The sequence below is a fragment of the Taudactylus pleione genome, unplaced genomic scaffold (assembly GCF_031769625.1).
Source record: "Taudactylus pleione unplaced genomic scaffold, aTauple2 ptg001044l, whole genome shotgun sequence".
Classification (NCBI taxonomy): domain Eukaryota; kingdom Metazoa; phylum Chordata; class Amphibia; order Anura; family Myobatrachidae; genus Taudactylus; species Taudactylus pleione.
In genome coordinates, this window is record NW_028285445.1 from 1,053,612 (window position 1) to 1,074,969 (window position 21,358).

Consider the following 21,358-nt stretch of genomic DNA (forward strand, 5'->3'; position numbering starts at 1 on the left):
AGGTGACATGTACAATGACGCCTCCATGCTAATTATGCACGCCCATGAAATGCCGTTAGAACACACAAGCACGCCTGAGTTCACACATCCACCCCCCGTTTTCATAGACCATCCCCTGACACCACCCGCAAACGGCACTGTCTATCACTCAAATTAGCGCTCAGTCTGCTGGTCACGTGAGCCACTCCCGCAACAGGGCGCCTATGCAAAGAAATTTGAGAATACCTCGAATTAAAAAAAATGTTGGCAGAAGCGATTTAATTGTGGGAGGAACCACAGGGAACAGCTAATTTGACATAAGATGGGGGAGATATTGGCTTTAGATCCTCCCCCATCTGTGGAAAATTGTATCATTTGTGTACTGTTTCGGTTATTGCCTGGTGAGTAATGCAGAATGAAATGGGTACATAATACTGCTGGACGGAAGCCCGGCGGTTAAAAAACCGGCTCCGGAAGTCCGGCGGATGAAGATCCCGTATGGGGATTTAAGTAGGCTATCCCTAACCCTCTCCTCCCCTTAACCCTCCCTTAGTGGTGCCTAAACTTAACCTCCCCCCACGGGTGCTTAAACCTAACCCCCCTCCACGCACCCTAAACCTAACCCTCCCGGGAGGTGTCTAACGCTGACCTCCCCCCTGTGGTGCCTAACTCTAACCACCCCTTTCCCTTTCCCTAGCCTAACTGTAACAATCCCGGGGGGTGGGGGAGGTGCCTAACCCTAAGTCCCCCCGGGAATCCCTAAACCTAACCCTCCCTCCCCCCCTGCGGCTAACAGCTCCTGACGACCGGCTTACCTACGTTTGGTATGCCGGGTGTCTGGATTTCGGCATGGGGCTAATGATAGGTGTCGGTATTTAGACGCCTATCTTTAGTTCCATGCCGGGATTTCAGTGTCGGGAAGTCGGCGGTCGGCATTTCAACCGCCGGCTTCCTGACTACATCCCCTGCAGAATGTGTATATATATTACTGTTAATAAATGAATAATTTGTCGACCAGGCAGCAGAGCTTATGATCATGAGTTGACTAAGTGCAAACTCTCCACTTTCTTTACTGCTGTACTGAATATATACTGTAGATGAGGCAATGCCAGCCCCATTGTATAGCCTTGTACTGTTCTATATTGTTACATTATTTGGGATCGCTATGATTTAAATCCAGTCAGTGGCAGCCCGACATGGATTAAAATCCTGAATGGTGATTAAGGTAAATAACCCTAATCTCCCCCACCCCCAAACCCTAACCCTCCCTTAGGGGTGCCTAACCCTAACCACCACCACCATCCCCCCAGTGCCTAACCCTAATCCCCCCTCTAAGTGCCTAAATCTAACCCCCCTTCCCCGCTGCCTAAACTTAAGTCTCCCGGGGGGGTGCCTAACCCAAACCCCTCTTTCCCTTAGCCTAAACCTAAGCCCCGACGGGCACCCCTAACCTAACTAGCCTGTCATTTAACCCTTGCCGGGATTAGACACAGTCAGTAAGCCGGCGGTCGGGATTCCGTCCGTCGGCTTCCCGACTGCTTCCCCCTCATTTACATCATAATAAACCCACATGTAAACATAAGGCCGACCATATTACAACTGCTGTCTATAAAGATTACATATAACATATAATCACTCAAAATGGACATGATGAGAATGTGACTGACACAATGAATTTTCAATCACTACACAGAAAGGATATAAATTACACAATAGAGCTACTCCAACATTAGCACTTTCTTCTACATCCTATTAAATATTTCCCCTTGATTACTCACATTATATGCAAAGACGACTCATCCACTGTTCTGCAGAATAGGTACATAACAAGTGTATCTTTGGCACATTCTGCAGTAATTATGTACTAAAGATAACAATATTTTTCATTTACTTTAATAACAGTTTCTTACTCTATTAAACATTCCCTGGAACCATCTTTTCAACATGATTGGGGGTGCCCCTCCATAAGACTGAAAAATGGCATGTATAGTGCAGCAAAAATCTGACTTGTGCAAGTGCTGTGCTAAATTAACACTCTGCACAATTTCATTCCCACACATTCAGTGGCTTGGAAGTCAGTAAATTATATTCTGTCTGACACATGATCAGGGTTATTAGGGTATCTGTCTCTTTACGTATTAATGCTGATATGATATCCTAAAAATAACAGTGACGTAGGGGATCGTTTACCCTATACACAATATTTTGGCCATACCATATATCAAGAGACATATAGAATTACTCTTGATATGTGCTACATAATTTTATGCAATTTGGGGGCTATTCCAATTTTAATTGCATTTATTAAAACTTACATTTTATATTTGAGATTTGATGTGGATATTCACATAAAGAGTGCCCCAGCAACAAGCCCTTCTTTTTCTCTTTTTTTTGTGTTCTTTGGCATATTTTGGGCTTTGGGAGCACCACCAACGATGACTGATAGGTTATATTAAATGGATGTAGAATTGTTGGTATTTAATCACTGATTCTGTGCGGTACCCTTCTTTCTTTGGTTCCAAGACTTGCCTGTGTGTAAGCTTCTGTGATAGTCATACGAAGTCATCTTGCCAATATTTGTTTATTGTGAAATCTTTAGAGCACAAAGAGTCTGATTTCCAAAGAGAACGGATACGGTCCACATAAATCCTGAGGTTGCGTACCATATCCAATAAGGCCTCACCTGCCGAGAGGTTAGTGATAGAATGGCCGGGTCTATAATTTCCTGATTAATATGGAAACTAGAAATAACATTAGGAAGGAACTCAAGGCGAGAACGAAGCACCACCCTATCCTGGTGAAATATCAGAAAAGGAGGACGACAGGAGAGTGCTCCCAATTCTGACACCTTTCTGGCAGATGCAATAACCAGAAGAAAAAGGGTCTTAGCTGTCAACCACTTAAGTTCCACTGAATCCAGTGGTTCAAATGGAGGACCCGAAGAACTACTGCCAAATCCCAAGGAGCCACTGGTGGGACAAAGGGAGCTTGTATCCGGAGGACACCCTGGAGGAAGGTGCGGATATCCGGAAGCAGGGCAATTCCACGTTGGAACCACAGTGACAGTGCAGAGACATGCACTTTCAACGAAGCCAAGCGTAGGCCGAGGTCCAACCCAGCTTGAAGGTATGCCAGTATTCTGGAAATTCGAAACACCTGAGGGTTGAAAGCTCTTCTACGACACCACTGGAAATATGTATGCCACTCTCTGTGGTAGATCCTGGCAGAGGCAGGTTTACATGCTCTAAGCATCATGTTAATGACCGAGCTAGAGAATCCTTTGGACTGTAAGAGGAATGTCTCAAGAGTCATGCTGTCAAAGACAGACGATCCAAGTCCAGGTAAAGGCAAGGACCCCGAGACAACAGGTCCGGACGTTGAGGCAGCAGAAACGTAGTGCCGATGGAGAGACTCAGAATATCTGAGTATCATTGGCGTCTGGGCCAAGCTGGAGCTACCAGCAGGACAGTGCCTCCTTCTTGCTTGAACTTCCGAAGAACTAGAGGAAGCAGGGAGACTGGAGGAAACCGGAAAGTCCATTTCACTGACAGAGCATCCACCAGGCTTGCTTCGGCATGCCCTGTTCTGCACCAGTACACTGGTAACTTGTGATTGTGCTGGGAGGACATGAGGTCCACCTCTGGGAGACCCCATTTGTCCACTAGGAGTTGAAACACGTCTTGGTGAAGACACCATTCCCCTGGATGCACGGCTGAGGAAGTGCGCTTCCCAATTGACAACTCCCGGAATGAACACTACCGAAATGGCCAGGAGAATTGTTTCTGCCCATGTCAGAATGCGTGACACTTCTGTCATTGTCGCCCGACTTTGAGTGTATCCTTGATGGTTGATGTAAGCCACTGTGGTGGCATTGTCAGACTGAACCTGCACAGGATTTCCGTGAAGAAAGTGCTTTGCCATCATGAGGGCCCTGTACACAGCCCGAAGTTCCAATATGTTTCTGGGCAGGGATGCCTCTACAGTTGTCCACCGGCCCCGAAAGGAGTGTGGACCGGTCACTGCACCCCATCCCTGGAGACTGGCGTCCGTTGTTAGTAGTATCCAGTCCAGGATTCAAAAGGGACAACCCTTGGTTAGATGAAATGTCTGTAGCCACCAAGAGAGGGACAGACGCACTTCCAGAGAGAGTACCATCGTTTGAGCTCTGATCCGCTGGGGTAATCAGTTCCATCTGGAGAGGATCAGCCCCTGCAGGGGCCTGGAATGGAACTGAGCATAGTCCACTATGTTGAATGTGGACACCATGGATCCCAGGTCCTGCATCACTGAGTGGACTGACAACCGGCGACTGCAGAGACATCTGCGTACTCGCAGCTGAAGCGTGGGGATCTTTTCTGGAGTCAGAAAGATTCTCTGCTGGTGAGAGTCCAGAAGGGCTCCCAAATGAACCATCCTCTTTGAGGGAATAAGGAAGGACTTGTTACAATTGATTAGCCACCCGTGTGTTTATAGACAAGCAACTGTCAGTTGCAGGTGGTGGTGAAGCACTTCTGGAGAACTCGCCAACAAGAAGAGGTCGTCCAGATATGGTTGGAGCCGGATACCCTGACTCCGCAGGTGCCCTGCCATGACAGCCATCATTTTGGTAAATACCCTTGGAGCCGTGCATAGGCTAAAGGGCAGCGCCCGAAACTGGATGCGTCGTTGCAGTATGGCAAACCGCAGATAACGCTGGTGAGAAAGCATTATGGGAACATGTAGGTATGCATCCTGAATGTCCAGTGATACCGTGTAATCCCCAGGTTCCATAGCCAGTATGATGGATCGTAAGGTTTCCATCCTGAACCTGGGCACCCTGAGGAACTTGTTCAGAGATTTGAGGTTCAGGATAGGCCGATGAGACCCATTCAGTTTTTGAACCAGAAAGAGTAGAACAATATCCAGTCCCTCATTGAGATAGCACAACCGGGACAATTGCCCCTGCCTGCAGCAAGGACTGTATGGCCTTCTGGATCTGCAAGGCCTTGTTCTTGTCGGAAGGAGGGACTGTGCAGAAAAATTGGAGGGGAGGTCTCCAAAGGAATGAGAGGGCGTACCCATGAGAGACCACTTCTCTTACCCAAGCATCCTTGGTGGTTTGACACCAGCACTGGGCGAACTGAAGAAGTCGGCCTCCCACTCTGGGGTCCCCCAGAGGGAGGCCCGCCCCGTCAGGCTGCGAGTTTATCCTCCGGTTTGGAAGCCGGGCGTCTTGTGCTCCAGGCCTGTTTCTTTGGCTTGGCAGGCTTCTTGGCAGTGGACTGCCTAGGGAAGAACTGCTCTTTGGATTTTCCTTGGGTAAAAAAGGACCCGAAAGGAGGAGCTTAGAGGCTTTGCTGAGGGCAGAAATGCAAATTTGGCCAACGTGTTAACAATCTTGTCCAGGTTTGGACCAAACAAAATCTCCCCATTATAGGGTAAGGCCTCCAGGCCTTTCTTAGAATCGGCATCCGCGCTCCAATAGCATAGCCACAGGGAACAGTGAGCAGAGATGGCCACAGCCGAGGCCCTAGATGTCAGTAGACTAGCATCCATAGCGGCCTTTCCGATATATGCAGCCGCATCCCTAATATGGCCGACCAGCGACACCTGATTCTCTGGAACTTCCAAGGAGTCATCAAGCGTATCAGCCCAACTCTCTATAGCAGCCCTGGCCCACCTGTGGCTCTCCAGCTGTTGTGAAATTACAAGTCCTTGCATGCCCTGCCACAGTTTTAACATTTCCTAATAGCAAAGCCGTGGCAAGGCATGCTGGGACTTGTAATTTCACAACAGCTTGGAGAGCCTCAGGTTGGCCAGGCCTGCTCTATAACCTTAACTACCCAGGAGAAAGCCATGGACGGCTGGGCAACAGCTCCTGAAAGAGAGTAAATAGACTTTAGGAAAGTTTCCACCTTGCTATCCATAGGAAACGGAAGGCATAGGTAACGTTGCACTTTTAATTAACCATGTGATGTGAGAATCCACTGCAGGGGGTGATTCCCACTTCTTACAATGAGCCTCAAGAAATGGTTAACATGAGGTCAAACGTTTCTGAGGTTGATACCTCTTACCAGGCGAGTGTCAGGCCTCAGCCATGTGATCCACCAGCTGATCTGATAGAGGGAATACTGCCAAGAACACCTTTATCTGTTTAAACAGAGGGGGTTTGGATTTAGGGGCTGGTTCGTCATCCTCTATAACCAATGTGGATCTAACCGCACGCACCAAGGCAGGAATATTAAGCCGTACTTGGGCTACGCTTCTTGCCGAGGGGAGTCGGGGTTAGAGGCATCAGCCACCTCTCCGTCATCAGATGACATCTCGGATTCTGACAACTGTGTGGATTGAGATGACAACAAAGGACGCTTAGCTGGTCATACAGGTTTCTTACTCTGCAACATGGTGTGAATGGCCGTAGAGGTCGTAGCCAGACTATGTACTGAGGTAGAGGAAACAGCCACCAATGGTGGAGGACCACCCTGTAATAATCCCACTGTGGGAATGACCGCCTGCTGTGGTACAGGATGGGTCCGCATAATCAGTGGTAGTCCCTGTGAGTGAGGAACGGGCTACTGTGGTACCCACATAGGAGGAACAAAGGCCGACAGCCAGGTGGTCCACAACGGAGGCCAGCATCTGAGAAAAAATGCCCAAGGGACCTCCTGTACTGATGTCGGGGGGGGGTTCGAGGCACCTGCCGGGTTAGAACACCTCATACATAACCCATCCCGAACCACATTCTCCTTACTGAAAACTGCAGTACATAATCTGCAAGATTGCGAAATAAGTACAGGAATATGTCCATCAACCTTGTCATACATGTCTGCGGGGTAAATGACACATAATAGCGCACTGTGTACGAAGCAATCACGATTATGTATAGATACTAACGGAGCAATATTCTGGTCCTGTCTTATTCTTATGAAAGCTGCAGGAACCAGTTGCCAAAATATGGCACAGTGCATCACACAACAGTGACAGACCTCATAAATATTGATTTTATATATATATATATATATATATATATATATATATATATATTTTGTGTCAGACATGAACCACCCTAACAACAAAGAAAACAAAGAGATGTGGGCGCTATGTAATATTGGACTGTTACTAGAAATTGGTTAATTTGTATACAGCTATTAAAGCTGCCCCCACACAGTGGACCTGGACCTCCACCTAAAAAATGTAAATACCAAAGGAAAAAAATGGGAGCACTAACCAACGGCTGCTAATTTAAAAAATATTTAGAATTTATTGCACATAATCACATTAAAACCTAGATCAATCAATCAATGATACACAGATGGATAGTAATTACTATGAATACTATTGTCATCAAATAGAAGAAGCACGGATCCAGCTCTGTAAAAATAATTAAAAATACTAAAAAATGAAATACTCCTTCCTGGTTTCATCACCATGTCATAGGGCGGAGAAACGCGTCAGTGACATTTGGAACGCAAGTGGACCGCAAAACCGGAAGCCCGAAACCGGAAGTAGCAAAGCGCGAGGCACCAGTGAATCTCATCATACACAGCGCTGTCAGCGGCCACGAGTGCCGTGGACCAGCAGTAGAGGTCCCTCTGCCTGATACCTCAGCACCCTGGATCGCTAGGTGTGCACAGCAGACACGTTACAAGTGTCCAGGAGATATTGCATACACGTCGGCAGCAGCCTTTAATACCATCCCCCCATGTGTCAGGGGTAGAGGTGAGGACAAGATTTACTACACTGGATATTGATCATTGAGTTGGTTGGTTCATGTACTGTTTACTAAATTATTTTAAAGTCTTGCTGACCATCTACTAAATACTAACCCATCCATCACTAACTGGCTGCGACTGCGTCATCTGCTTATTGACTGTGACTAAATTTCAAACATCTAACACTGCACTGTAACAACACCTGTATTAGGGCAGAATGAGAGAAAGGGTGTAGTCATAAGCTGACAGATAGAAAAAAGACACAGATAGATAGCGCTAGCACAAGTCACATACAATGCAGGAAAGACGCTGCAAAGAGGCACTATACTCAACTACACAGACACAGTGTCTGGTAGGAAATAGTGCTACATGTGCAGGGGGACTGGACCACGCTGTCCTGGGAGAACTGCGACTGCACCAGAGAAAATGGCCGCTGGAGACCATAGAGGGGGTGTGTCCGGAGGAGAGCAACTCAGGGCAGCCAAACCGCAGCGGAAAGGCACATTGAGCTGAGGGGAGGAGCCTCTTAGAGAGGGAAGCTGTCTCCCCAGGCCAGTCATTAACCCCTGGGATGCAGGTTTCCCGCACCAATAAGTCCTTGGTGGTCCAGTGGAACGCAATGGCCGGTGCCTGCGTCCACAACCAGCACCTCCGGTCTGTCCCATGAGACCGGAGGTAACGACTACCATAACATGTCCCCTGATGTCCGGGTGCAGTCTGGGTCCTCTCCGGGGGCCCAGGCTAGCGCTGACCCACGGAACGCCCGCCAAGAGCCCCAAGATCAGTACTGGCGTTGCGGCACTGGAGGGTTGACAAAGCAGCAGCGCAGACGTCCCACGGACAGTCTGCTGCTGCACGCTCTAGTCTTTGTAAAAATAAATAAATAAAATAAGCTTATGGGGCTGTCTAAAGAGCCCCCCTGCGAAATGGTGACCCGACTCTGGCCGGGCACCAACGAAACTGAGGTGCCTCTGGCTTGGGGAAGGGGTATAGGGAGAGTAGACCCAATGCATCCTGAGAGCTAAAAGCTTTAACTGCGAGGCGCCCGGATTGGTTCCCATCACCTACACCCCAAGGTCTCCCTGTGGAGCCTATGGACCCTGAAGAAGAAATACTAGCTGCTTCTGAGCACACAAATGCTGGACAGCTTTATATTTAAACTACAATTTAGATCTGAGTTTGGCCACACCCCTCCCACATCTAAATCTCTCTGCACATTTTAAATCTCCCCCACCTGCAGTGCAACATGGTTTTTCCAAGGTGCAAAGTTACTTGCTCTTATTTGCAAGGTCAGTCTACGTTAGTGTCACTCTGTAGTTCCATGATCTATGTGAATCAGAATGGCTTGGATTTAGCAGTGGGCAGTTGCATATATGCATTGCAACTGTCTGTCAGTCATATGGTATAGAGAATGACAGCTCAGTTGAGACAGAGCATGAAGCGGTTAATATGATAATACAGAAAAATTATTTTGCCATGTTACACCTTCATGTTGTCTTACACCATGTCAATTGTCTCCCTCTGGACATTAAATGATGGCTTTGTATTTTAAGTCACCTTACACTTTGTTAGGAAAAAGTAATGTTTGTCCCTGCACCATTTAGGTATTAATCTGTAAGTGTGGCTACACACAGTACCAGTAAGTCAAGAGACAGAAACAAAATCAACCGAGATCCAGTCTTTAAATCTCATTGGGCTCTGCTGCAGTTTGTTAGGTCAGAAGCCAACCTCAGACACAGCCAATAGTAGTCACAATCAGACTGCGATTGCTGCCACTGCACTACCGATAGCTTTTGCAATATCTGTTACAGTTCTGCATTTATAATTTAATATTCTATTTACAGTTATGAGACAAGTAACATTCGCAGTGCTTGACTGTTTTTACACAATAAGAAAATATGTTCTAAAAGAACCAGAAACTGCAAGTCAGCTAAAGTAGTGATTTTTATATGTGTAACATAACCTGGACAATAAGACTTCAAAGGAAAAATATTACTCCAAACAAAACGCAGTGTTATAAAAACTAGGAAATATGCATTAGTAAAACCAAAGTTTAAGTTGCTTACATTAAAGGCACACTAACCTTATTATTTTCCATTTATTTTAGTTTAATATAACAATTAAATTAATGTATAAATTATTTAAGTTGGAATTTGCCTTGTTTCCATAAAGAGGTTATAAAGTCTGAACATCATTTTTAGCTGTTCTGTTTTGGATTACATATCATTGTTCCCTTACTCAATAGCAAAACCCTTCACATATATATATATATATATATATATATATATATATATATATATATATATATATATATACACAATACAGGTTGAGTCTCCCATATCCAAAATGCTTGGGACCAGGGGTATTTTGGATAACGGAATATTCCGTATTTTGGAATAATTGCATATCATAATGAAATATCTTGGGAATGGGACCCCAATATATACACAGAATGCATATATGTGTTATATGCACCTTATACACATAGCCTGCAGCTCATTTTATACAATACTTTCAATAATTTTGTGGCTCAAGCAAAGTTTGTGTACATACATGAAATAAATTTATGTTTCATTTACACACTATACACACAGCCTGAAGGTAATTTTATACCATATTTTTAATCATTTGTACCTTAGACAAAGTTTGTGTACATTGAACCATCAAAAATCAAAGGTTTTATTATCTCAGTCATGCCAAAATTATTCCGTAATTCGGAATATTCCGTATTTCGGAATATTTGGATATGGGAGACTCAACCTGTAATAAGCTTGTAATAAAATAAATTGGATGTGTTACCGAGATGCAGAGATCTGTGAAATATAGTGTATACAGTATATGTGTCTAGCATATACATTCCCTATACTAGGCACAATTATCTTGAAACTTTAGCAAATAGCCTATAAACATCTTAATTCAGAATCATGCTCCATAATTAATTTTTTCAATATATAATAAATACCTCTGAGCCCTATCGGTGCATAAAAGCAATTACGTTTATAACCTGTAAATAATAATGCACAAATTAAGTAAATAAACAAAATGCATACAAGGTGAACACACGCCCTATAAAATAAAGGCAATCTAGATAAATGTGCTACCAGTGGGGAAAATGCCGTTATGTTGCAGGAGCTGTAGGGGATCTTGAGGTCACTAGCCTCATTAGCAGAGATAAACAATAGGGTAGGCTCTCAGCAGTCATCTTGTGATGGACATGGTTTGTGCAGATCAGTATGGCAGGATAATTGAATCTGGATCACTGGTAATGGAACAAACCAATTTTTGGGAACAAAAAAAAAAAAAAAAGCTTATGAAGTAACTGATAAAGCTGTAGAAAATGGAGCACAAAACTACAAGGCACACTCACGTGGCACCGCTAGAGTCAGGCTGCTGTTGATACCCAGAAGGTGATGGAGCTCTTGGTCCGGAGCTTCCTCACTGGTGAGGATGTGTCGTGATGAAATGACGTAAGGTGTAAACACCCAATGCAGTCTGGCCATTTGGTAAGGCTTTTTTCAGTTATTCTGCCAAACTCATTCACACACAGGTACATCACTAGGTGAGCGATGAGATCCTACCCTGCTGTTAACCCTAGAACAGGGCTAGACAAATACTGGTCACCAGGGCGACTAAGATTTCAGACCTGGCGACTGGATCAGCGCATGCCATGGCTTTAGTATCTGTCTAGCTATATCATAAATTTTGACTCCGAAACTACGGTGGAGGCTCAAAATAAAAGACTGGGACATTCTCCTTCCAATCATACTGTCCTCGGTCATAAGAACATCACTGCTTCTTGGAGCTGCCATTTAAATGATTGTAACACAGGCTGGCCAATCAGGAGAGGAGGCGCGTACACACATAGTTGTAGTGCAGCTCTCTAATGTAGGAGGAAGGGTTATGCAAAATATATGTAAATGCTTAAAAAAACAAATTTCCACTCTTTGATAATGCTTCTCATTCCCCCATCCATGCACCAGCCTCTGTGCGTCTGATCTGTTCTCGCAGTAATAAACAGGAATGGTCTCTAGTCTCTGCTGCTCACACGGCTATGCATAATATTATAAAACTTCTTTTTAAAGTTATTGTGCAAGAATTGGCCTGAGTTATGTATGTATTACTGTATGTTTGCATATGTTCTCTTTTTATTATATTTCATACATGTGGATCTTTGCTAATAACTGTGTGTGTTACTATTAGAATTTTTGAACATACAGTATTTGTTTGTGTGTATTATAGCATTTTATGTTTGAGTTATTTTCAAGACTAAGGAGATGTCATTCTGTATTTTTTAATTTTGTGAAACCCTGTGGTGGTGTCACTATGTTGGCAATCTTTCAGTTCTAAAGTGTCCTGTTCTGGGACCTTATAAAAGGTCCATGGTTCCTTGAATATACAAAGGCTGTGTCTGTGTGGAGCTTTGCTCAGGGATAGCATCAATTAAATGTAAGTGCATGGGGCCTGTGGAGGATATAAAGGCAAGTGTGTAGGGGGTCTAATGAGCATTATAAGGAGTATTTAAAATGTAGGAAGATCTGGTGAGCACTGAATAAGCGTGTGGTGGGCTATACAAGTTATCATATATTTTTGTTGGGGCGATGGTCCTAAACTTTTAAGCTGGCTCTTAGATTTTAAAATAATTTGTAAAGCCCTGCCTTAAAAAATATACTACATGTCATTTCCACTTATCCAGTTCTAGGTCCAAAGGTTCGATAAACGGTGATGTTTGTTCCCCATGACTTGCATGAGCTACTTACCTTGTTACCTTATGGAAAACACATTGTACTAATGCCCTGTGGCACACATACTTATACTTCCCAACTGTCCTAATTTTGTCAACAGTCCAGATTTTCAGATATCAAAGGGGTGGAGTTTCACCTCAAATGCAAGAACTTCTTGGTGGATCATGGCAGGGTTTGAGCAGACTGTTATAGAATTGGGACATCTTAGGGGCCGGGCTTATTTTTACCTAATTTGGGCATCTAAATGTTGGGAGGGATGGCTAAAGGGGGTTGTGAATGGGATGCTGGCACTCGGGATCCCGGTGGTCAGAATCCTGACAGGGTTAGAATACCGACACTTGTCAGTCAGTATCCTAACCCTACCCCTCTCTCTAACCCTCCCTCCCTGGTGTCTAAACCTAACCTCCCCCCTAGTGCCTAAACCTAACCTCACCCTCACCCCACCCTAAACCTCCCCCTTAGTGCCTAACCCCAACTCCTAACAAAAACCCTCCCCCTAACCCCGCTACTTACCTTCGGGATCCCAGCAGTCGGGATGCCGGCGCTGGGATTCTGACAAGTGTCAGGATTCCAGTGCCGGCATTCTAAGCGCTGGCATTGCAACTGTCATGTTACAAACTGCTAATCTAAAAAGTCTCAAAAACTAAATGAAAAAAGAGAAGTTGAATAACTGCTGCTTAACAATAATATGGTCATACATACAGATGACTAATCATAGTTTGCTTTGGTTGTTAGTTAGACATAATCCAAATGATAGAAAAACAATCCCAAGACATAAGCATTCTGGGTAATAAATCTTATACCAGAAGACTATTGTACACTGTAAAGGGGCCTATCCATTACACGACTTTTAGAACGATCCGACCAAAACCAGGAGGTTTTGGTCGCATTGTTCACAAAGTCATGTAATGGATAGCCGGCAAGGACCAGCAATGCGCGTGCACGCTGGGTCCTTGCCAACCCCGACTATCTACTGAACATGCCCGTCAACCTGACGATGCTCATCAGGATCGGCATGTTCAGAGATAGGAGGTCGGGCTCCTTCACTGAATGACGTTAAGTGTACGCTGTTCAATGCACGCACTGCACCTCGGCGACCTGAAGGTCTGAATGCTAGTCGTTCAGTCTTTCAGGTCGCCTAGTGGATAGGCCCCTTAAAATTACATAGTACAAATGCTCTGATAAGGAAGTTATTTATTATAGTGCTGTCCCACACACACACAGTTATCTTACACACGCATACATCAAGTGCACAATTAAAACAATTTACATTACTCTAACAATGATTAAAAAGTAAAAACACAAAATGAACTTGCATCCTGCTTACAGTATATCTGATCAAATTAATGGAAGTATGATTATTAATTGATCATACTGTGTTATCTTCTCTGTACAACTTTGCAGAACAGTTAAATGTGACTCGTTTCAAAATATTAATTTTCTTTTCAGTTTCCTTACACTTGAAGCAGCTAAACCTGGAGATTCTCAGAGCAAGCAACAATATTTCTAAGAGTTCTCACTTTACCTCAAGTGCTCTAACAAAAAGATAATAAACCTGTAATCCTACTTTAATTTTATACATATTCTATCTCTTCTTGCTTGGAAAAATACCCACTAGTTATTTCAAACATAAACCTATTTGCAATAAAAACGGTTATACCATTATTGTACATCACTTAAAAAATTAATTTTCCATAAGATACAGTTGCTTCTGCAAAGTAGGAAAAAATAATGAGTGTACTTCAGGAGGATTATGTTTTATTTGTTAAATGAAAGCAATTAACTTTTTTTTAATGTTTCTAAAGGTATATTGCCCTAACCGAAAAGGAGGATTTCAAGAACATCTTTTCATTTTATTCATTTCAAGGGAATGCCTATTATTCACAGCAGATTAAAAAACAAAGGGCTCTTGTGCATGAATTAAAACAGCCGATTTCCAGAAAAGTCATGTCTTTGATTGCCTGCCTTGGTAGGCATGACAACTTCCCAAAGGCAAAATGCTTTACAAGAACAAATCATGCAAGATACCACATGGGAAATCAATATTTAATACATGTACTTGTACAAGAAAGAGGACTTTCGCACATAAATAGCTATCTCTTCTTGTCCAGCTTGGCAAATTCTGTACTTTTTTTGATGAATGTAAAATTACTTTGACCTGCATTTAAGATTGAGCGGATGAATTATCTGTAGCATGTGATTGGAGGAGTCACATCTCATCTCAGTGGAAAATGCTGACTTCAGAGAATATAGACTACGAGTCCTGTTAATTCCCTTGGTGGAAGTTGCCAAAGATGGCCTTTTATTCACAAAGTGACAACAACTACTTGGTAGATTTTAGCCCATGCAATAAGTAATGAAGAATGTGTGAACTAAAGCCCAATAACAGATTATGGAACACTTTGCAGTATGTTTTTAAACACATGGCATAAAAGCTTCTATTATATAATCTTTACATGGTAAATAATAAATTATGCTGTCTTGCTATGCTTAAGTTTTTTAGAAGATAAGCTTTAACTATTTACTTTGACCCAAAAATCAATTGGGTATCAAACAATGTTAGTATGTGGTACTATTTATCTTATTAATATGTTTCACAGTACTACTAATTCTATTGTTCTATATTTCTCTACATAACGCGTACAGATAATATAGAACGTTACCGAAAACTTTTAAACAAAGACATCAGTCTTATACCCTTAAAGTGATCCACTGCACAGAACAATAGTCAACTGACAGTAATTAGTTAAGTGGACCAAATCCCTTAAATATTCATTCTGCCTGTGGGGGGGAAAGATCCCTGGATTTGCGCTGGGCTGAGGGGTTCTCAGCGCCCCCTCCCCAGCGTGCAGCAGCGCTGGATTTTTATCTATTATGGGGGCGTGGCCACACCTCCCGTGATTAGGCCACACCTCCTTCAGCCGGGCCGGCACCTGGCGGCCCTGAACACATTACTAGGTTTTCATTCCAACCAGCCAGATTGGACAGACAATAGTGTGTACCTAGCTTACGTTCAAGTGCTCATTCTTATTGCTGGTATGAAACGAACCACTGCTTAATTAGGGTTCATGAATGATTCCCCTACACCAAACAGGGTTGGCCATTCAAAATAATATCAGCAGTTCTCCTGATGTACTGACTATATTGAGTAATTTATACCTTATTTCCGAAAATACCTCAAGTAAAGTGTATCCATTCTAAGGATACAAAGTATGTCCCCGGCAAGGGATGAAAGCCCAATCGCTGAATACAGATCTAGAAGCTCCTGTCTAGAGTGACTCCCTGGTCTCAATGTTGCCCAAAGGAAAAACTAATCTCAGGCAGTTTGAGATGTACTGTATAGGATCTGCGTGCTAGAACAGTGAGAGAGAGCAAGAGAACAGGACAAAAGACTAAACAGCCAAGGTACGTTTCACTAATGGCTTGCTCGTGATTTATTGTAATCATCCTTAGTTCTCTATTACACAAATACACACACTCTAGGGTCAATTCTGTCCAAAGCCAATTAACTAGCAGTACTGGACGTAATGGAAGAAACCTATGAACATGGGACAAACATATAAACTCCACAGAAATAGCGCCCTAGTTGAAAGTGAACCCATGTTACAGTGATATGAAGCAGCAACTGCTGTCCTACCATGCTTAGCAGAAATACTAATTCTATCCCAAAGTAATAGGATTTACTATTAAATAATTGCAATAAAATTGTACACAAAAATTATTAAAACACAGTCTTTATACAGACCTGCCAACTCATACAGCCATATTGTTTGACACAAGCTTGTCCCGTGCAAGGAAGCTCATCATACAAGATCACTTAAGAAAAAAAAACAGCTCTGGTACTAGGACTACCATAGGAAACAACCTGTGCTGTTATTGGTTACACTGCTAAATTTACACTTCCTACAGTATAGTGAATACCACTGGAAAGACAAGTTGTGGCACTGTGACTAAAGGCAGCGCAAATTATCACCTATTATTATTAATTATTACCAAATTATTAGAACTCAGCTATCAGGTCACTGGCGTGAACATTGGACATCTGAGTAACCCTCATGTGTTACTCAGGATAGCCAGTGTTTTTACACAGCCGATGCCAGTTAATCTACATCTGAAGATGCATACATGGGCCTCGGCACTCCCAGGGTCAACACGTCGCCGTATTCTGGCACCCTGGTCGTCACCACCTCTTCTCCGGCCCAAACTGTCTCGCAGATACTGATCGGCACATCCGCAGCACAGATCCTGCGCAAGCACCGATTGGCCACTAATCCTAAATATCTAGTACACTACATACGGAATAAATACCTGATCCAGAGTTGTACGCAAGCCCGATGGCTTGTGTACAATTCTGAAAAATGACTTAGCTTGTATATAGTGTACTAGGTACTTAAGATTAGTTTTCTGTCACAAAGGAATTACAGATGTGTCCTCGCACAGCTTTCCTGCCGTGACAACAAATAGCCCCTCTTAGCGCACCAGGTCCCGTGAGACTCTGCTAGCGCTAGGCAACTTGTTTGACGAAAATGTATCTAAGTCGCAATGCAATGTGACTAGGACGCACCAGGAGACTGTGCTGATTAATTTGATATGTGACACTTGTATATCTGTGTGCAAAGGAGTCTGAGTCAGCATACGAAATGCTACAGTGTAGAGGCCACAGCTTTTGTCCACACCAAGGGCCTGATTCAGAGTCGGTCGCAAGCAATGAGTGCTCGCAACCGGGTCGATTGTGGCCCACAGCGCATGTGCACGACGGAGCCGGCTCCGTCGTGCGCATGCGGGAGACCTGGCTAGCGACGGGCAATCTGTCGCTCCGGGTCTCTCACCAAAGGGGGCGAGCTGTCGATGTTGAGTGACAACTCGCCCCCTTTGGTGGGCGGGCCAGGGGGGTGGCTGCCCAAACGGAGGCGTTCCCATGAGAACGCCTGCCGTTTGGGGGCGGACCCACTGACATCACCAGTGATGTCAGTGGAGAGATTCCGGCTCTGTTAGAGCCGAAATCTCTCTGGGGCTAGCGGCCACGAGACCCTACCACAAGGGTCTTGACCATCGTAACCATCATCATGGCCGCTCGCAATAGCTGTGGGTGGTCACCCACAGCTATGCGAGTGGCCAAGAGGTCGATCTAAAAAAAAAAACCTGGCCTTGATTCAGAGTGTGCGGCTCTGAATCAGGCCCCAAGTTCCATTTACAGTCTCACACAGATATACAAGTGTCACATATCAAATTAATCAGCACAGTCTGCTAGTGCATCCTAGTCATATCACACTGTGACTAAGACGCATTTTCAGCAAAAAACTGCGTTTCGTATAGGATAAAGTTGCAGATAAAGTTCAACAATGCATGGTTCAGGTCAAACATATTGGGCATGTCTTTTGCCTTTTTACACAGACTGCATACTTTTTCCTCAGATTTCATCTTAGTTTGCATATAGTGTATTAGATACTTTGTGAATTAGCCGCGCCAAAACACTAATCCTAAGTCTAAAGGTGCGTATCTAGTGTTCACTCTAGCTCCAGCGGCAGGCAGGGCGCCGGAGCTAGAGAGGGCACCTCTGTGCATGCGGACAATTACTGAGCGATTGCACGATTATGTAGTCGTAATCGTGCAATCGCTCAGTAACGACGCGTAGTAGATATGCGGCATTAGGCACACAAAACTGAGCTATTTGTACATGCATGCAATCAATATTGTAACATTCAGTTACATCCTAATTAGAGAGATCCCTAATTTCAGTGCCAAGAGTCTATTACATTTTTGAGGTATCTTACAGAACAAAATATTGCACATTTTGACAGTTAACAGTTGAATACAATTTACACAAACACTATTAGTGTTCATTCTAGCACCCTGCACCGGTCACAACTCGTGCAGTTCCTCTTTCCTGCCTGGGGTATCACTCTCTGCACTGGTGATTCTAGCACACTCAGCTGATGCAACATGCTGCTTAGATACAGACCAGAATGTGCTAGAATCAGCAGAGCAGAGAGCGACACCCCAGACAGGATAGAGGAACTGTACAGGTTGTGACAGGTGCAGGGTGCTAGAATGAAAACTAACTATTCAATGCGCTTAAAACACAGATGTGTACAGGGTAGTACAATCCACAGTACGAGACTACTGAATGTGACCATAATACCTATCCAATGAATTGTAAATACTCTCCATTAGGATGCAATAACTATAGAGCATACAGAGATAAATAATGGGAAATGTTGTTAGAGCACCAAGCAAAAAAAGTGCAATCTTCTGCCATAAATTAGAAACTGTTTGTAGAAAATGAAACATTGCATTTGGCCAAAAGAACCCTGTCTCATTCATTAATTGCAGTAGTTAAGGGCATGTACAAGCCATTAAATTAAAGTTAATGTGCACGTAGAAAATCCCTTTAAACCAGAATGGATCAAGATATCGCAAGCTGATGTGGGAGTAATTAACAGGAAACATATATTTTTTTTTTTTTTTTTTTTAGTCATTATTCCTGAAGGAGGTATCACCAATTACTAAATCTAAGCGTTCACATACTTTCTTCAAAAAAACAAACAAAAAACAATGATGTTTGAAATAATGTCTTCAACATACTGTAGATGTATAAAATGGGTTTACTTTAATCAGATTCTCTCTATATTAATTTTTAGGACTTGTAGATAATACAGGTTGAGTCTCCCATATCCAAAATGCTTGGGACCAGGGGTATTTTGGATATCGGAATATTCCGTATTTTGGAATAATTGCATATTATAATGAAATGTCTTGGAAATGGGACCCAGATATACACACAGAATGCATTTATGTGTTATATACACCTTATACACACAGCCTGCAGGTCATTTTAGACAATATTTTTTATAATTTTGTACATCAAAAAAAGTTTGTGTACATACATGAAATTCATTTATGTTTCATATGCACCTTATGCACACAGCCTGAAGGTTATTTTATACAATCTTTTTAATAATTTGTGCCTTAGACAAAGTTTATGTACATTAAACCATCAAAAATCAAAGGTTTCATTATCTCAGTCATGCTGAAAATATTCCGTATTTCGGAATATTCCGTATTTCGGAATATTTGGATATGGGAGACTCAACCTGTATCACAGTTTAGTGGAGATAATGCAGGGTTCGCAAACTCTCTCTCAATACTTAAAACAAATGTTTTAATGCATAGCAATTATTTTGCTAATGAATAATCTGTCCAATTAAGAATAACACAGTTAAGTTATATGCCCATCTTGTTATGTGTTTGACTTGTATCAGATACAGGCAGTATAAAAGGTTGCCACTAGGAAATCCTGTGTATGACTGGAGCTGAGATGCATGCACATTTCACATCATTCTATTTTCATAATAAAGGACTTTGTAATTTAATAACATCATGATGTAAAATACTTTCAAAACATGAAATACAAATATGTATGGCCTCTGATTTTACACTGGAAAAACACAAAATTCAATGAAACTGTCAAATTATTTAACAAAACACTTACTGTATAACAAAACTCTCAAACCACTTAGTGCAGAATGATAATAAAAAGACCAGTTCCTTCAGGTAGATTGGTCATTATAAGCAACCCATTCACAGTGCAGGATAACAGTCAACGTAGTAAAATGTTCACTGAATTGACAAATCCAAATCTTCAAATAATAAATATTTAGAATAAAATTATAATTAAAATTAAACCAATAACTGTAATAGTTGTAAGAATTCCTACCTGATTGCTGTAGACATTTAAGAGGGGTAAATTCCATTTTCAGCTTTATTATTTTGCCTGGAGCTACATTAATGTAAAAATAAGAGATTATAATTAAAAGGCATACAATATTTTAAAAAGGGAAAAATCAAAAACAAAGGTTTTTTTAATGTATTAAACAAAATGGGGTGCGAGCTTCTCCATTTAAGTCCTTCACTTGACGATGACTTTGTGGCACTTATGTGACTTTCAGGTTACAGCTATTCAATTTGCTTAGCAGTGCTATTTTTCACACACTCAACCTTGTGAAAATGGAATTTGAAGCTACATATCTGTTCTATCTAGAGTTGTAAATGAGCTCTCACCACCAGACAATGAATGTCCAACAGAGAGCTGACATCACCTTTAGAAATAACATATCCTGACTATATATACAGTGATAACAAAACTATGCTACTGTGTATTACCAGCTTCACAGTAATCTAAATAATTGGATTTTCCCCTTTTCAAGTCTTTTAAATCAAGAAAGTTTTCACATATGATTAGAGTGATGTGTGTCAATCAATTGCTACAGCCAGGAAAGTATGTTTTAGCCAGAAATGATCATTTTAAACATTAATACATTACACTTATAGTTTCACTGCTGTTGATTCACTGCACACTGACGGGGGCCGGAGCCTATAGCTAAAATGTTACTTGAGCAACATGTGTAGAAATATGCTCTCATTATCTCCTGAACATATGGATTTCATAATCTGATCTTTATTTTGAACAATAAATGTGCACTTAAGATATTTTGCAGGTGAGAACTATCAGCTCACAATGAGTTACAGTGAGGTCACAGCAGAGCTGTAACTAGGGTGGTGCAACATTCTGCTACGGCACATTGCACCGGAGAACAGGGGGCGCTGTTCAACTGCGCCTGTCATTTATCTGTTTATAATCATTCTTAAGGTGCGTATCCCCTAGGAGCTTAAAATGAGCGATTGAACGATTATGACATTATCGTTCAATCGCTCATTAATCGTTGAGAAATTGTGCATTAAAATGTTGAAAACAACCAGCGATGCGTGCTCCCGCTGGTCGCTTTTTACATTTATCATCGCCTGAACATGCAGGCCTGCCAATAACGACAGGTTGGGCATGTTCGTGGATGAGAGAGGGTGCCTGCACTGAACGACATATCATTCAGTGTGGGCACATTATCCATTGCACAAGATGAAGAACGATTCCACGATTACAATGTTGTA

At 42.7% G+C, this 21,358-nt stretch overlaps 1 protein-coding gene across 2 annotated transcripts in view; it reads right to left on the reverse strand.

Annotated features, from left to right (window-relative positions):
• The window catches only part of TPK1 (thiamin pyrophosphokinase 1), a 702,648-nt gene extending 682,460 nt beyond the window's left edge, over nucleotides 1-20,188 (reverse strand). For both annotated transcript variants that reach the window (XM_088461408.1, XM_088461407.1), the window contains exon 1: nucleotides 20,130-20,188. In XM_088461408.1, the coding sequence (XP_088317534.1) occupies nucleotides 20,130-20,166 (37 nt within the window). In that variant the 5' untranslated portion in view covers nucleotides 20,167-20,188. The remainder of the gene's footprint in view (nucleotides 1-20,129) is intronic.
• Nucleotides 20,189-21,358: the final 1,170 nt, after the last annotated feature.